This window comes from Heterocephalus glaber, unplaced genomic scaffold (genome assembly GCF_053883595.1).
Source record: "Heterocephalus glaber isolate CG9 unplaced genomic scaffold, H.glaber_assembly_v1.0 deba00001600, whole genome shotgun sequence".
Lineage (NCBI taxonomy): Eukaryota > Metazoa > Chordata > Mammalia > Rodentia > Bathyergidae > Heterocephalus > Heterocephalus glaber.
In genome coordinates, this window is record NW_028258372.1 from 7854797 (window position 1) to 7871644 (window position 16848).

Sequence of the window (16848 nt, forward strand, 5' to 3'; positions counted from 1 at the left end):
GTGGCTTTTGAAATGCCTACATCCTTAAAGACTGCGGAAAGGACAGAGCATTTGTTTTGTGCCTCTTAGCTCACAAAAGGGCCATAAAGAAGTCCCACACTCTGGGAGTCACCTTAGCAACATAGCAAGACACTGTCTCAAAAAATATTTTGGCCAGGCATGGTGGTGCATGCTTGTAATCCCAGCACTTGGGAGGCTGAGGCTGGAAGATTGCCACAAGTTTGAGACCAGCCTGGGCTACACAGTGAGTTCAAGGTCAGTCTGGACTATGTAGCGAGACCCTGTCCCAAAAATAAATAATATTTCAAGAGCTCAATGTGAAAAGGCCCTGGGTTCAATCTCTAGTACTGCAAAAGGAAAAAAAACCAAAAGCAGGCCCACAGGTCTTTGGTCAGGGTGGCAGGTGGGGGCCTGTGGGGACCTGAGCACCCCCCTGCCCTGCTTCTCATTGATGCTCTGCTTCTGGCTTTACAGGACTCCGACTCTCCAAGGCATTCCACAGCATCCAACAGCTCCAACCTGAGCAGCCCCCCAAGCCCAGTTTCACCCCGAAAGACCAAGAGCCTCTCTCTGGAGAGCACCGAGCGCGGGAGCTGGGACCCGTGAACCCAGGGTGCTAGTGCCCGAGCCCCTCCGCTGCCCTCCCCCACCTCCATCTCCTTCTCCACCCCGGCCAGCCGGGACCCAGCAGCAGTGGCGGGCCAGGGAGTGCCATTGCCTGGCAGCTCCACGCCCCTGGCCAGCAGCAGCCACGAGGCCACTTCCCCTGCGGCTGAGGTCGGCGGCAGTTCATTCCTGCGTAGAGTTGCTTTCAGTAACATTTACTCCCCCAGCCCCAAAGGTAGCTTCGGTAGGCAGACTACACAAGTGTAACTACGAGTGAGACTAGACAGGTCTGTTTCACAGTAGCACCTCGCTGTACCCTCAGCGTGAGCAGAGGGACCCAACTGCAGAGGCCGCTGTGCGCTGCTGCTGATTCTTGCTGGAAATCCCCACGAATCCTCACAAATTAAAATGATGCATATTTTACTACAGTACAGAGTTTAAATACATAAATGTAGAAGTTAAATACTGAATGTATATAGTCAAAAGAAGCACCTTGTAATCAATGAGATGGATGCATATATGAGAGAGAGCATTTAATTTAAGAGATGTGTTGTTTCTTGTCTTTTTCCCAGCTAAGCCACGTACAGGGTAGAAAGGCTTCATGCTGACATTGGTAGAGGGAGGGGGGAACCGAGGTCCCTGCGGTGCCTGTCCTCACACTGCTGGCAGGCCGTGGTCATCTGGGGCCCTTAGGGGACATCCAAGACACTGGCTTCATTGATGACAACCTGGACCACCAGGGTTGAAACATTTGAAACCACTTGAGCAGCAGCTTCAAAGGCACGCTCACCTCTACCCATTTTTTTCTAGTGATAGAATTCAAACTACACTTTTATTATATTTCATATCTTCTACAGGTGATGCAATGCTGTCACCGTCTGATCCCTTCCATCTGAAGGGAGTGTTGTGGCTTCTGAAAGTTCATAAAAAGGTTCATAAAAGTGCTTTTTCACCTAGGTTACAGTGAAGTGTCTGTCCCAGGGCTGGAGATGGCTTCTGAAGGAGAGCCTGTTTCCTTAGGATGGGTGCGGAATTCCTCAGAAGGGCCTGAGGGGAAAGGCTTTTAGTACCAAATAATAAGAAACCTCAAAAGCAAGGACTTGAACAGCCTTAACCAAGTACTCTTTCCCACAGCAGTGGGAAGTGGATGGGATGATCCCCAGGCACAGGCGGGAAGTGACCCCGCATGGCTGATTTGACGGCTTTTCCCCTGGTTGCAGTATTGCCTTGTTAGATGTGTTTCCATTTGGATTCCGCCTGTTCTCCTTGCCATCAGGACATGAGGTGCAGAACCAAAAGAATTTGCTGCTACAGTCATTTCACCATTGAAGCACATGAGCAGAGAAAGATAAAAATAGCTCATGGAAGAGAATCTGCCTCTCTTTTCACCCAAGTTTCTGACGGAAGTAGGAGCAGACTTTTCTCCTCTAAAAAATGTGGCTTAAATGAAGAAAATCCTCTGCAGCTGCTAACTGGAGTGCAGTGTCAGCCCCGCTGTCTCATCGCTGGTCTCGCACCTCTCACCCTTTGCCTGGCAGCACCTGCAGGGCTTGGCCATCCTCAAGTGTATGCTACTCGGTTCAGCGAAGGAGGAAGGGGTCCTTTGGGGTTACATGGCCAGCACTCCTAGCCGTGAGCCTTAGCCACTTTGACACAAACATTCTGGACTCTGCTGGCTCAGGTTTTAACATATTTTATTCTGGGTGGTCACAGTTCACAGTGTAGCTCTAATCTCCCAGATCTTTCTGCTTTTGGAAAGGAAGTGTCATGAAAAATACTTTTATACACCCAAATATCGGGGGGGATCCGACTTTGAGTTTGGTTTTTGCCATATGACGCCGGTAGCTGCTTAAACTTGGCAGAGAGTGAAGGGGTCAGCCAGGCGGGTGCCACACGCACGCTGCCACCAGCTTCACGCTGCCCTGCCCTCTCCTTTCACCTCTGCCTCTGTCCCTTCTCTTCCCAGGCCAAGAACGACAGGGCTCTCTACACTAAACCATCAGTCTGCAGTTTTAACAACTAATTGTGAGGTTTTTTTGCCTATAGGTGCTTATTTTTCAGAGGATACTTTTAGAATTAAAGTACAAACCTACCTAAAGTGTAGGCGCCAACACAGTGAATCCTGCACCTCCCAGGGCAGATAAAGGAACAGCCCATGGCTGGCACACAGGACTCTGATTTCCCACTGCAAGCCTGAGCAGACTGAATGCAGGATTTGAAGGGAGAAACCTTCAAGGGAGTAGTTCTTGGAGATAATTTTCTCAAGGTGATGAATATCCTGCTGGGCTTATTCCACACTTAAATCTGAGGCCATTTAACTTCAGAAGTTTCTTAAAAGATGGAAAAGAGATTCCAAGAACAGGAAAATGTAAGGACCATTCAGAGAGGTCAGTAACAAAGATCACAGGGTATCCTGTTGCTGCCTGAAGAATTTTTTTTTAATGCAGGACATTTAAAAAAACCTGTATGGCAACAGGAATTAATTTCTCAAAGAAAATGCATTCAGATGCATTTCTGGCATAGAGTCTTATGTGTTGATATTTGGTGCTATCTATATCCAACCAATTTGTTACCTACTCTTAAATTCAGGCTAATCTTCTCATGTGCTTTTTGGGTGTATAAAATTAGACACACACACACATATATTTCTTTTTGCCAAAACAAAAGCTTCCTCCTCATCAAATGATTGCTAAATCAGATTTCACTTCTTTAGTTTTATATACATACGGCAGCCCTGGACACTTAGCAGCTTGCGTTCTTTCCTGGGAATGCAGCTTTCTGGTAGTGACATACAACTGAAGAGGGCCCATCTGTTTGGTTCCCCAGCCAGTCCTTGTACCCAAGTTTCAGGGGAGAATCTGAAATTCCTATCATGTTTACAGCAGCAATCTGTCATTTCCCAGCTGGCTCAGCCTCTGCTCTCCTTCCATAATAGAACTGTTATTTTGTTATTTAGTGGGCACATCTGTTTCTGAGAAGGACCAGTTGGTTTGTGTGGAATCTCAGGTTATCACTAAGCCGCAGCCCAGAGCCATTGGGCACAGCAGGGAGGCAGATGGGCATGTAGAGAAGGGGCTGCACCACGTCTTGTTGTGCCTGCTTGTGAACCTCTTTCCTTGTTAGGACTTTACTCGTTCCTCAAGACCAGAACTCTGCGGAGGCTGTCAGGTAAGGAGGGCCCAACTTCCGCAGTGCTGGGTACGTCTCCCTTCCCAGAGGCCATGATCGCACCACATGGGCACTGCAGTTATGGGGGACACTGACCACCACCAATCAACCTTGATGTCTCATGAAAACAAAATGACCTGCCTTTTTATTTGATAGTATATCATTTATTTTATAAATTTTTTAGGGTTTTTTTCTCATTGTAATATTATTGTACAGTTTTGCATGGCCTGGGTGTAATCATTTTTGTTTAGAATATAATGCTGACCAGTATGTGTGTATGGAAGGGGAAAAGATATGCTTTGGCCTCTTATCACTTATTTTATTTGGTTTTATGCCCTCCATGTCTTAGGGAACTTTGTTAAGAGATTCTCTGCTACCAAACAATGATGTGGATTCTTTTGCACAGAAATATTTAAGGTGGGATAGTCAAAAATGTTAACAAGACTCCTCACCAATTATTTTATGTTGCTATCACTTAATATTAACCAGACTTTGATGTACTGCAATAAAACAGGGAGCTGTTGGAACTGAGTATTTTGTCTCTTTCCTTCCCCATGTAAGGAGCCTGAGTGGAGGAAGGTGCCCAGCTCTGTCTCACTTGGCACATCGCCAGCCAGGCCTCCCTCACGCTCCTGAGGCTGCAGGCTTAGTTGCCCTCTGTGGTTTGATCTGGGGCTAAGTTGCCCTCATAGCTCCCCTGACAATGATGTTAAACTCCCTTGAAGCTTTTGGTTCCCGTCTGGTCTGAACTTCTGATTGCTACGCATCAGTCTGCAAGGCCTCACTCCGCCTCCACAAGATTCAGGAGGCGCCAAACCATGGGAATGGGCAGGCAGCGTAAGCAGCCACTTGGGGTGGGCTGAGTCCTCCTTTGGGCGAGTTGGAATCAGACAGCAGGGATATACAGGCAAGGCTGAGAGCCATCCTAGGAGAAGTCCCAAACTGGCTGCCAGTGGTTACTCCAAAAAACCTCCTGTCTCCCCTGCCCTGTGACCGACGACAGGTACTGCTGTGCTCAGGCCACAGCGGTGTGGTGGTGAGGAAGGCTTGGCAAACTCCATGCAGGGCCCATCAGTAAACATGCTCGGTGTTGCAGCTCTTCACCTCTGCCACTAGGGTGCAGAATAGACTATGATCAGGAGTGGTGGTTGTGCTCCAATGAAACCTTTCTTCAGCACAGTGGACCCAGTTTGGCCCTGGACGGGAGCTTGCCAGGCCTTGGCGTAGACTGCAGGGAGTAAGACCAGCCTGTCTTGTCCCACATCCTGGTCCACCACTCACTGCTATCTGGCCAACCACTGAACCTGAGCCTGTGTTCTCCATGCTGCCGAGTGCCAGGAGGCACAACTGTGCCAGTCCCAAGAGCAATGTCTGCTTGTGCTGTCACTCAGGCACCGAGCCCAGCTGGGAGATACTGTGTCCATGTTGTGACACCTGCATCTGGTCACTAGATGCTCGGGATATGAAGACAAAGTCCCGGACAGTCACCTTCTTTCAGTGTGAATGGGATATCTTAATACTATAAGAGTCACAATAGGTACAAAGCACTATATGTGTGGCCAGGTTCACAACAGTTGGCTCCTGCTCTGTTATTCACAAAGCAGGTGCTTTCCACTCTTCTTAACTGGAAAGCACAGGTCACAGCTGGTCTCACACTTGGGTGCACAAAAGCTTCTCCCGCAGTCTAGGTCAGTGGTTCTTGCTGTTGTCTCTGTCCCCATCCTCTTCATATTGCAGCCTCATTTGTTGGAAGGGGCTGTAAGGACCCTGGCAAGGGAACCTGTGGATTCTGCAGTGGCTATTCTAGGTCTGAGCAGGGGCCACGCGGGGCCAAAGCAGCCTGCAGCCAATCCGTGTGAGGACCACATCCCTAAGGGCCAAGCCGGTACCCGGTACTCACAGGAGGCCTCCCTGGGACCAGCCGACTTCCCCATTTTGCCCAGAGCCCAGCATGGCTGGGACTTGTCCATCCCCTTCATACCCATGCGTGGCCTACTCTGGAGGCCCAAGGTCACCTCTCCTGCTCTTTCCCGGTGCTCATGGGTGTGGAAAGGTTCCTGCCAAACAGCCAGATGTCCGTTAACCAGCAATCCTTCCCGAGAAAGCTACTTGCCAGGTGTGTCCCTCAGCCACGCTAGCTCTCCAGTGGGTTTTGCTGTGACTCAGCCCAACACCAGCCCTGCTGCAGGGACCTGTCCCCATGGCTGCCAGCGTGGCCGTGCACTGTGGCTTTGGCAGCCCTCAGTGCCTCATGCCAGGAGCACCCTGGGGTGGGCAGGCAGGCTACACGAGGAAAGGGCCACTGCCTAGAAAGGGAGGCCACTGCTGCGCCTCGAAAGCCTTGGAACCCTTAAAGCACAGGAAGGGGAACAGCCCCACGGCACTTTCCATGGCACTTTTTTTAATTGAACTGAAACAAGTAAATCTGACAATTACAAGACTTGCAGGAAAGCTCACAGCACCTGTGCACCTCTGTGCACGGGGCTGTCAGCGCCGCCTCCCGCCTGCTCCCACCTGCCCTCCCTGTGAAGCAGCAGGCCCTGGCGGGTCAAGCTGCCCAAAACAGGATGGCAGTGGCCAGGGAGCCTGGCGGCATGGCTGGCGGCACTCGCTGGCACTGTGCTCAAGGCACAAACAGAAGCCTCACTCTCCAACCCCAGCCTCACGTACAGGTTATCTATCCAGAAGCTGTTCGGCAGCAGGGATCGGGAGGAGGCGCTCCTTCCTTTCTGGCTGATGTTCACCTCAGGAAAAAGGAGGTGGAGGATAAATTTGCCCTCTCCCTCTGCCCACTTGGCATGAAAACCGTGAAAAGCGCTGCAGGGATCCTTGTGGGCCAGCAGTCTGGGAGGAGATCAGCGCTGCCACCTCCCCGGGCCACCTGGGGTCAGCCTGTGGCTACTGCCGCTGGGCCTGCATCTGGCAGTAGTTGCCATAGGCCTCCTCAAACATGGCCTTGCAGGGAAAGCGGGCCTTGAGCTTGGAGCAGATGAGGAAGGAGCCGCCCATCTTGCGGTGCAGGGAGTAGGTCTCCTCTGGTGGCGGGATGAGGCGGTGCTTCAGCATGATAGGGATCAGGTTGTGGATCTTCTCTGTGGTGCTCTGGGTGCCAAAATCAAAAGGCTCCTCAGAGGCGAAGGCCTCGCCCAGGATGAGGATGGCATCCAAGTGGGCGTCTTCCATGGCCTGGGGGAGAGGAAGGAAAGGAGGAGCTGAGGGGACCCCTGGTGAGGGGTGGCAACAACTCCAGCCACAATGACCTGGTTCGAGCTGAAAGGGCGTGATGGGGCCTGCAGCAAAGAACCCACATTCGGAGTTTTACAAAACACTTCTCTGGCCAAAGAGAACAGGGCCTGGCCATGCGCTGGGTGTGGCGATCAGTGCAGGCTCCACACTGTGTCCTGCACAGGCACAGGGCGCATGGGCAGGAGTAGCACGCAGAGCCGGGACAGGGCGGGGACAGGCCACACTGCAGGGGGAAGGGAGCTGCTGCCTGCATGATGACGCCGACTTGTCTGAAGTCCTGTCTGACCAGGCCGGGACCCAGGACTGGCCCAACCACTCTTCCCGTCCCCAGCACCAAGGAAAAGGTCGCTGTGTGACTTGTGGGTGAGGGGCCCAGCCCAGGCCCTTATTACAGGCCCGGGCCACCCTCCTGCCCATCTGTGAGGTCCCACTGGGGCTCCCCAGCCAGGCGGCTGTCCCAGGTGCCAGCCCTCTGCACACCGAGTTGCCTTGAAGACGAGAGGGAGCAGCAGTTGCAGCCCCAAAGCCCGGGGGCCGGCACGCACCTTGACCTCATAGCCGGTGAGGAACTTCATCTCGATGGACTTCTGGCGCACGGCCTCTCGGTCCCGGTCTGCAGCAGCCCTGATGATCTGGAAGAGGCATAGAGCAAGGCTCCCAAGGTCGCCTGCCCATCCCGCCTCGCCCGCCACAAGGCCCTGGCCGGGAGCCACACCAGCGCTGCGGGCCTAGCAGGGCACTAAACCCGAGGGTGCCCACCCCGTCTCTCTGCCTCCCCAGCATCCAGTCCCAGCCTCAAACAGCGTGGGCCACAAGCAGGCCCGTCCAACCTCACCTGAATGTAGAGATCAGTGAAGGACCTGTCATATTCCCTCGTGGCCCCAAAGTCCAGAAGAGCCACCTGGGGAGGGAGACACAGGAGATTGGCCCTGCAGCACTGAAGTAGGCGCTGAAACAATCTCTGCAGGGTCCTTCCTAGAGCCCACGCCCACTGCTAACTTCCCACGTACAACACAGGCTGGGTCACCGGCCCTCGCCCAGCGGCTCACCTTGTGCTGCTGGGGGTCGTAGAAGAAGTTGGACCAGTTGGGGTCTGTCTGCATGAAGTGGAACTCGAACAGCTCCCTCAGACAAAGGACCAGGATATTGTAGCAGATCTGTGATGGTGGCGGAGGGGGGGATGTCAGGCAGTGCCAGCTGCCTGGTGACCAGAAGTGGGCTGCGGAGGCCCCCAAATCCCAGCTTCCACCTGACCCCCGCCAGGTAGCAGCTAGGTAACCAACGGCCAGCATGGCAGGGACAGTGGCTCAGACCCACCTCGTTCCGAACCTCCTGGCTCAGCCCCTCAGCCTGGTCCAGGGGGAAGCCGGACACTAGCTCCGTGGTGAGCACATGGGGGCTGCAGAGCTCATCCACAATCTCGGGCACGTAGAAGAAGGGGTGGTCCCTCAGCAGGTCCCTGGGAGGGGCGGAGGCCACACCTCGTCTCTGCCCCACGGCGACACCGCCAGGTGGAGGCCCCCTCGCTGGGGTGGGATGGGCCCCGGGCCCCCCTTTACAGCTGGAGGGCCTCCCCCCAGGGCCACCTAAAAGGCTCAGGGCAGCGAGGAGCAGGAGCACACCGGAACCTCCTGGCGCAGGCGGCCTCCCGCGCGTAGTCACACTCGAGGGCCAGCTCCCGCCTCAGCACATCGATCAGGTGCTCCGGGAACAGGCCTGGGGAAGGGGCAGGGCGTCAGGCGCAGGGCGCGGCCCGAGATCCGCACAGCACAGCCCGTGCCCCTGCCATCCCTCCTGCCCCAGACCTTCTGGGAGCATGTTGCTCATGTTCAGCACGGCCATGAGGTTGTTGACATCACTGTTGATGCTCTGCGCCACACCAGGGTACTGTGGGGGACAGAAGTCACCAGGCAGACAAGCAGGGCCCTCTCCAGCCCCCAAGCACCTGGCGGCACCCCAGCCGTGTCACGATCAGACCCCGCACCTTGGACAGCCAGGCCCTGACCCAACTCAGCCCTGCTCTGCCTCCCGCTCGACCCTCCTCCAGAGTGGCACCACCCGGGCCCCTCCCTCCATTGTCCAAAAGGCAGTCACCGTCCCTGTCCCTGGCCATCCTGAACCACACTTGCTGGAAGACTGGCCCACTCCCCAGAGTCACCCCGTTAGCAAGCACAGCCTGAGCGTCCAGGCCCAGGCAGGTGCTGAGGGCAGGAAGACAAGGAGACACAGCCCTGCCCTAGGGGACAGCAGGGCCCTGGCACACACAGACACCCACCTGGATCTTCATGGCCACCTCGCGGCCGCCCTTCATGCGGGCCAAGTGCACCTGCCCGATGGAGGCAGCCGCAAAGGGACGCTCCTCAAAGTACTCCAGCTTGTCCCTCCAGCTGGGGCCCAGGTCGTTGTTGAGCGTCTTCTGGAGGGAGAAGCTCTGGTGAGGTGCCCGCTCTGCCCCTCTGAGGGAGGGAGCCAGCAGCCCCCCACAGGCCCTCACCGTCATCTGCTTCAGCGGCATGAAGTCGGCGCTCTGCCGCACGCGCTCGAAGATCTTGGCCAGGTGAGGGTTGATGAATGCGTCATCTGCAAGGCACACGCAAGTCAGGGAAGAATGAGAACAAGGCCACCGCTGGGCACGAGGCCTCCTGAGCCTGGGAGCAGAGGGCCTAAGACCTGCCCAATGCCACTCCACGGGCACTGCCTCAGCCTACACCGTATACCACGGGCACACTGAGGCTGTGGATGGCCACTCTAGAGGGGACTCTGGGCCACCCTGCTCCTAGGACGCCTGCCCACAAGTCCAGAGACAAACACACCCCGCCCCAGGGCAGCAACCCCACTGGGAGGCCAGGGCCAGGAGCGCTGGCCAGGGACGCCCTCAGAGTCACTCGGCCACCTGGCATGCGGGGAGCCCTCAACTCAGCCCAGGGACCTGAGAGACGAGGTTTTTAAACTCAACAGGGGAAGTTCACAACTGCAAAGAAATCTGGGAGATACAGTAAAAGATTAAATTCCCTGTAACCTGACCACCTCCAGAGAACTAGTTTCCCCTCTGATCTATGCTCTGGGCTCCTCCCAACCTGGAGTCATACTCTAGGGCAGTGATGGCGAACCTGCAGAGCTTTCTAGGATACCATCAGCCCTGTGCACTCCCATGCCACAGGTTCGCCACCCCTGCTCCAGGAGATTCTGCTCGCGCTTCCCAGGCCGCCCTCTCCCGGGAGGTCCTGGCCGTGTGGTTTGTGCTCTCCCAAGGGCCTGGGAGCAGCACCGCTAGCAGTGGCAGGATGCCAGGTGTGCCTCCCAGTCCGAGGCGGGTGAGCGCCCTACGGAAGGCTGGGTGGTGACCCCAAGGACTGACCCCCGCCTTGGCCGGTGTAGTGCAGTCTGCACACTGTGCTCGGTACCAGCTCCGCACTCTTCCCTGCTGAGCGCCATGCACAGGCCCAAGGCCCCCAGCACCACTCACTCTGGGGCCTCACTGCCACCTGGCTCTCCCTCCCCACGGTCACAGCCCCAGCCCCAGCGCCAACTCCTGTGCCCAACAAGCAGACGACGGGCTGCATGAACTCCCGCCACCTGTTGAGACACGCAACAAACCCAGGCTTCCCAAATACCAGGAATCAGAGAGTGCCAGTCAGCTGCTGGCTGTGACCCAGGGCCTCCTCTGCCCACGGGCTGCAGCCACTCACCCTGGATGCTCAGCATCTGGCCCAGCTTCAGCGCTGCCCCGCGCACCTTGCACAGCGTGCGCACAATACGCTCTGCATTCGCCTCCGACAGGAAGGGGCTGGAGTCCAGCATGGCTTTCTTCCCTGGGGGCAGGAGGGTGACACATGCTCTATGGGGCTCCAGGAGTGGCACGCACCATCTATGGACTCCTGCCTATCCCCAAGAGTGGCAGTGCAGTCCCAAATCCTCGTCCCATGCCCACCTCCCAGTGCTGGGTGAGGCCCGCCGTGCTTCACACACACACACACACACACGCACGCACGCACGCACGCACGCACACACACAAGGTCTCTCCTCTGTGTCAGCCCCGGGGACACAAGGTCCCCATGAAGCTGCAGGCAGGGGCAGCACTGGGAGGATGACCTGAAGGAGCCCAGCCAACAGTGCCCAGTGAGGACTGCCAGTCTTCAGCCACCAACTGTGCAGGACAATTGTCCTCTGCACCTCTGCGCTGTCCTTCAGGGTCAAGGACAAACGCAGCCCTCTGCCCCGAGACCAGAAGCTCAGTGCAGCCAGCTAGCCATGCAGTGACCCAGGCTGCAGGGGACCTTTGCCTGGTACACTGGGAGGTGGCAAGGTGCCATGATGTCTCCAAGGAGCTGCAAGAGGTCAAGTGAACCCTGCCACCAGCCAGCAGTGTGACCAGGAGACGTGGCCCTCTCTGCCTAAACATGGCATCCACCCTGTGCGGAGATGGGGAGAGGCCCAGTAGGGGCCTGGGTGCCGGGTTCCTCTGCCCTGAGTCCCCTGCACCCCTCTGGCTGGGCATCCAGCCCTGGTGACATTTGAGGCCTCTCTTGCCCTGTGTCCTGAGTCCAGTTCAATGTGAAGGACTCCGCAGAGCCTGGCACCTGATCCACTCGTATCACCAAGGGTCTGGATGGCCAGAGCACCTGGCGAGATCATTCTTAAGGTTAGGACTGAAACGCTTGGGGACACAAGGCCTAAGTACTGGACACGTGCTCTGCACGGGCTGTGCCCAGTCCCAAGCAAGAGAATGGGAGAAGCAGCCCTACCACTGCCATGTACCATGCGCCTGAGTGGCAGGCTGCCTTGGGGTGTAAGGCTGGAAGGCCTCAGGATACAGTAGAGCCTCAGTGGGACCAGGTGTGCAGGAAAGGGAGGCTCATGGCTGGGCCCCTCGAGGCAGAGCCGGCACTGGGAAGGTGCTGGGTGGGCCCCGCACAGGGGACAATGCTGAGCCCACCGTAGCATCAACCAGGAGCCCCAGATGGCCCAGGTAGCAGCAAAGCGCCAGAGCTGAGGGAAACAGTACTTCGAGTGTCCCCTCTCCCTCCCCAGCCCTGGGACCCTCGGAGAGGCAGAGGAGGGAGGGAACCTAGGAGCAGCCTGGCCAGGCTGGAGGAGTCCGGTCTCCCTCCTGAGGATACAGAGCAAGCCGGGCTGACTGGGGGGGCCCCTGAGATGTGAGGATGGAGCCTGGCCAGGCTGGGCTGGCAATCCCCACAGGCAGGAGGCAGGCCTGGGCCAGGCAGAAGCCCCCAGGGCAGAGACATTCTCCAAGGGCAGAGACATTCTCCAAGGGCAGGGCTCAGCCGGCTGGCAAGTCCTCCGGGCCAGGGCTGCTGGGCCTGCGCAGGGCCACCCCACCCTGCAGGACTAGGGACTGGAGCCCTTTACCCCGAGCCTCAGGTCATCGCTGGCCCAGGCTGAGGACACCACCCATAGCCTGGATCCAGCCTGGCCTCTGCTCTGCTTGGACAAGGTGGGAAGAACAGCCAGCCCCGGGTGGGAGGGGCACCGGGCTGACCAGGCCACCACCCGCTCCCGAGCAGCCGAGTGCCACAGCTCTGACACTAAGACAACCTCTCTAAAGTCTTGGCTTGCAGCCCCTCCCAAGGACATGCCAGGTGCTCCATGTCCCCAGGACTCACAGCCTGCGGGGATGGGGCCCGTGTCCTGTCCCCAGAAGGGACAGCCCTGTGGGTGGCAAGGGGCCATCCATGGTCTAGGGCTTGGGCAGACCCCCCAGCCCCCAAGAGAGCTTGGCTTTAGGTGGCACCAGGGACAGTGGGGGTCAGGAAGTCCCCATGGACAGGTCAGAGGGTGGGGCACCGCAGTGAGCTGACAGTCCCAGAGCGGGACCCTGATGGCCCAAGGCCCTAAAGCACAGGTGACCCCGGGGCTGGCAGGCCCAGCCCTCCAGGGTCCCCCAAACCTCTCAGCAGGGCCCAGCTCACCTGTGGAGTTCTCAGGGCGCAGACTCTTCTTGGCAACCTCAGCCAGGGCCCCAAAGCCCAGACCCACAGCCAGACCTGCAAGGAGAAGTGTACGGGCACTCGGCACTCTCACGGGCGCCCCGCCCCTGCCAGGCCCAGGGCAGCTCACAGGGACCTCTGCTGGCGTCCCAGCGCTGCAAAGAGCCGGGAGATGGGAGCAACACAACGGTGGTTTCGGAGAACATCAAGCAAGGGTTTCTGGCGGAAAAGTCCCGGCATCCCCACCCTTCCAGCATCACCTTTGACAACCTGCAGTCTCACGGGCACACTAGCGGACCCCCAGAGCCACCTGTGCTGGGGACACACTGGCGGGGGAACACACATGGGGAGAAGGACCAAACATGGTCTGCGGGCCAAGGACACCCTGACAACACAGGGCACCCCCGAGGGAGCACAACCTCCCACCTCAAGTCTGCGTACAGAGCCCCAGGGATGCAGGACTCGTTAGGAACACTTGCAAAAGCAAAACATGGCGTGCCCATCCAAGCCCATGGGACACACAAGCAGAGCCTGCAGCCCCGCCTCACACTCCACGCTGCCAGCCCTGAGGGTGGTCTGAGGAACTGAGCCTTAAGCGGCCCCACCTCCATTCATGGCCTTGTAAATCAAAATTCACTAATACCTCCTTTGTCCAAAACCAACCCTTGGAGGATCCCAACTGTTTAGTAAAGCCTCCCGCCGGGAGGTCAGCAGGTACCACTAAGCCACCAAGAAAGCCAGGGAGCCTCGCACAGGGCCAGTGTCTTCCTTTAACCTCACTTCTAGCAAGCTGAAGAGGAGTGGGATGTGCGTGCCGACCGCAGCAGGAAGGAAGATACCCACGCCCCAGGGTCCGGAGCCCCACACCCAAGGGAAGGAAGTAACACTGCACACTCCGTTTAGGGGCAAGGAAATTTCTATCTGTGTCTTTCCAAATTTTCTACAATGATTATACACTACTTGTAAGAAAAATACTGACTTACTGAAAAATTTACCTCACGGAAAATAAATTTTTAAAATTAGAAGGTAATTCAATTCTAAAACACGTCTTTGCAATTCATGTCACCCGCCAATAGGTGGCAGTGCAGCCCCAAACTGCCTGCTGTAAGCACAGCTCTGGCTCCAGGTCAGGACGACTGAGCGCGGGAATGAAAGTGCTTGCACTAAGGCCAGGCACAGGTCCTTGCTGGGAACGTATCTGCTCTAAGCAACAGTATCAGCACTTAGTATCTAAGCACTTAATATCAGCACTAAGCCTGCTCAAGTCGGTTATGCAGGTGCAGTCAGTCTTTAGACTCTGTGTATGGTACACACACAGCACCTCTCATTTTCAGCCAGCCTCACCCCAAAAGGCTCAGGGCACTGACAGCATGGCGCAAGGAAGCCAAGCACTGGCCCCCTCAGGAAGCAGTGAGCTTGTGGGAATGCCCTCAGGTGTGACAACACACCCGGCAAGGGCATCCTGCTGTGGGGGGACAGAGGGACCAGAGCCCGGGGGACACTTCCGCTGCCAGCACCAGAGGGCACCGGGAACAAAGCGGGAGCCTGGCCAAGGCCCTGGCTAAACATTAACTCCCCAACACCCGCCCACCTCACCATACCCACCGCACTATTTGACTGAGCAAAATAAATGATAACAGAAAACGTTGACCTTCACACCGGGACAACCTTTGCCAATGTCTGAGTCTCGATTCTTCTCTGCCTAGGGCAAGCCTAAAGACAAGGCCACAAAGCCCTGCCACAAGGAGCAGGTGCCACAGCCATGCCAAGCCCCTCACAGGCAGAGTTGTGTCCCCCACACTCTCCAGTTCTACCCGGACGCCCCCAAATGCTCTGCCCAAACTGTTCTTGGGCTGCTTTGAGGCTCCCAGGCAGAGCTTGGCAACAACGTGCTATTACGCAAATCACCAAAGGAACCTTCCACAGAGGCCTCAGGCTCCTTCTGTGGCCCGCACGTCCCTCAGGACAGGCCTAGAGCCAAGCCAAGGTGCTGCCAGCCACAGGGCAGACAGGCTCTGCACGGCAAGCAGCGTCGGTGGTGTAAACAAGCCCGGTCGGCCAGCAACCATGACCTTGGCCTCACCATCTCCTGTTCTCAGGTGAACCCAAAATAGAGTGGCACAATTCAATTCTCAGAGCCCCTAGCCCGCTCAGCCTTCACCCCAACCAGGTGGCACCTGGGAAATTTCAGGAGGACAGACAACTCAGCTGGGATGCGCAGTCCTCATGAGACCCCAGAGCCATGGTCCCCTCCCCTCCGTGAGGTGCCCACCTCTGTGTCCTGGAGCCCCCACCACGTTCTGAGAGGCTTGCCACGTGGCTCCAGTGGTGTCCTGGAGAAAAATGGGCCTGAAGCCACTGTCAGCAGTTTGGCCTCCCTCCTGGCCTGGGAAAAGGCACCCACACAGTCCAAGAAAGCTCCTGACACGTCTCAAAGAAAAGGTGCTCTAGTCAAGGAGGGTCAGAGGGCTGGGAGCATGGTCTCCCCAGGGAGGGCATGGAGCCTGCACCCCAGGCCATGGCCCAGGTCTGCCCAGTGTGGCTTCTGGCTGCCCAGGCCTCCCAGCCAGGCTCCTCCTCCCTCAAGTCCCTCTACAGGTCATCAGAGATAAACATGGCCCCCCTGCCATAGCAGTGGTCCCGCATCTGCCCAGACACAGAAAACTTCCAACACGCAGGGCCCGTCCTGAGCAGGCAGGGTGCGGGAACACAGTGCATGTTCCTGGTGTCTCCGGTTTCACCTGTCAAGAAAGGCCAGGTGCGTTTACAAAGCAAGGCTGAAGCAAGTCCCTGCGGCAGCGTGTGTACATCTAGGGATGAGGTGGCAACGATGGCACTTAGTGCCAGGCACTGTCCCCGGCCACAACTGTTTTGCTGTATTGCTTTTGTGGCACTAGGGATGGAACCCAGCCATCACTCACGTTAGGCAAGCTCTTCACCCCTGAGCACACCCCCAGCCCGAAGCCTCAGGCACCTAAGGATCCTTGTGATCAGTCAGGAAGCTCCGCAGAACTCACTGACTCTTCACAGCCCCACCACCACCACCAGCCTGGGATGGCCTGGGATGAGGATGCGTGCTCCAAAGACCTGGTACAGAAGGTGGGGCAGCAGCACCGGATAACTGGGATGACAACGATGACAGAAAAAGGAGGAAGCAGAAATAAAAATTTGAGGAAAGAAAAAAACAGCGGAGAAGATAGGCAATTTCAGGAACAGAAGGCAAGAAGAAATTATAGAGTCAGAAGAACCTGAAGTGCGAACACCAGAAGAATGATTAGCAAGTAATCTGCAGCTATAGAAATCACAGAAGTGGGCCAGGGATTTAGCTCAGTGATTCCGCCGCCTGCCTCACAAGCACAAGGACCCAAGTTCAATCCCCGGTACCAAAAAAAAAAAAGAAGAAATCACAGAAGAGTCAGACTTTGAGTTACCAAAAGAAACTTAGTGCTAATAATACTGCTTACAGAATAAATGCTCTGATTCTACCTTCAAGAGATGACTTCACGGTTTGGAAAGTTATGAAAAGATAAAATTACATAAAATGAAAAGTCACTACAGTATGTGACACCAGTTTTTCTGAAAAGCCTTAGCTGTGTGTACTTCACTGGAAACTGATGACTTGGAAACAACTAGCAATTCATTAACTGTGCTCTGCAGGGTGAACATGAAACAAAGCCAAGCCAGAAAGAAAGGCATGATTGCTGGATGGGGATTCCAGGCCACCAGGAAAGACTATCCGGTAGGTACTGGGAGTTATGATGAGCATATGGAGAGGACTATGAAGACTTCTTGGGACATTTTATCATATCCCGGTGTCTTCTGTTTCCCACAATCCCTGCAACATGCAGCACGGCTTCCGTTCTTTCAGTTCTGCCACATG

General features: G+C 56.2%; 2 protein-coding genes across 29 annotated transcripts in view; one reads left to right on the top strand and one right to left on the bottom strand.

Annotated features, from left to right (window-relative positions):
• Positions 1-4301, top strand: part of Cdc42bpa (CDC42 binding protein kinase alpha) — a 277951-nt gene extending 273650 nt beyond the window's left edge. For all 23 annotated transcript variants that reach the window (XM_087194275.1, XM_087194284.1, XM_087194283.1 and 20 more), the window contains one exon: positions 475-4301. In XM_087194275.1, coding sequence (XP_087050401.1) covers positions 475-606 — 132 coding nt within the window. In that variant the 3' untranslated portion in view covers positions 607-4301. The remainder of the gene's footprint in view (positions 1-474) is intronic.
• Coq8a (coenzyme Q8A) overlaps positions 2284-16848 on the bottom strand; it is a 41796-nt gene continuing 27231 nt past the window's right edge. For 2 of the 6 annotated variants that reach the window (XM_021265496.2, XM_087194301.1), the window contains exons 5-15: positions 12951-13025; positions 10710-10832; positions 9515-9600; positions 9296-9433; positions 8826-8907; positions 8643-8736; positions 8338-8479; positions 8070-8177; positions 7856-7921; positions 7566-7652; positions 6159-6960 (exon numbers count right to left, since the gene is read on the bottom strand). In XM_021265496.2, coding sequence (XP_021121155.1) covers positions 6673-6960; positions 7566-7652; positions 7856-7921; positions 8070-8177; positions 8338-8479; positions 8643-8736; positions 8826-8907; positions 9296-9433; positions 9515-9600; positions 10710-10832; positions 12951-13025 — 1289 coding nt within the window. In that variant the 3' untranslated portion in view covers positions 6159-6672. Of the gene's footprint in view, positions 6961-7565; positions 7653-7855; positions 7922-8069; positions 8178-8337; positions 8480-8606; positions 8737-8825; positions 8908-9295; positions 9437-9514; positions 9601-10709; positions 10833-12950; positions 13026-16848 lie in introns of all 6 variants that reach the window. The other 4 variants (XM_004853479.3, XM_087194299.1, XM_087194298.1 and 1 more) reach the window with 4 other exon arrangements.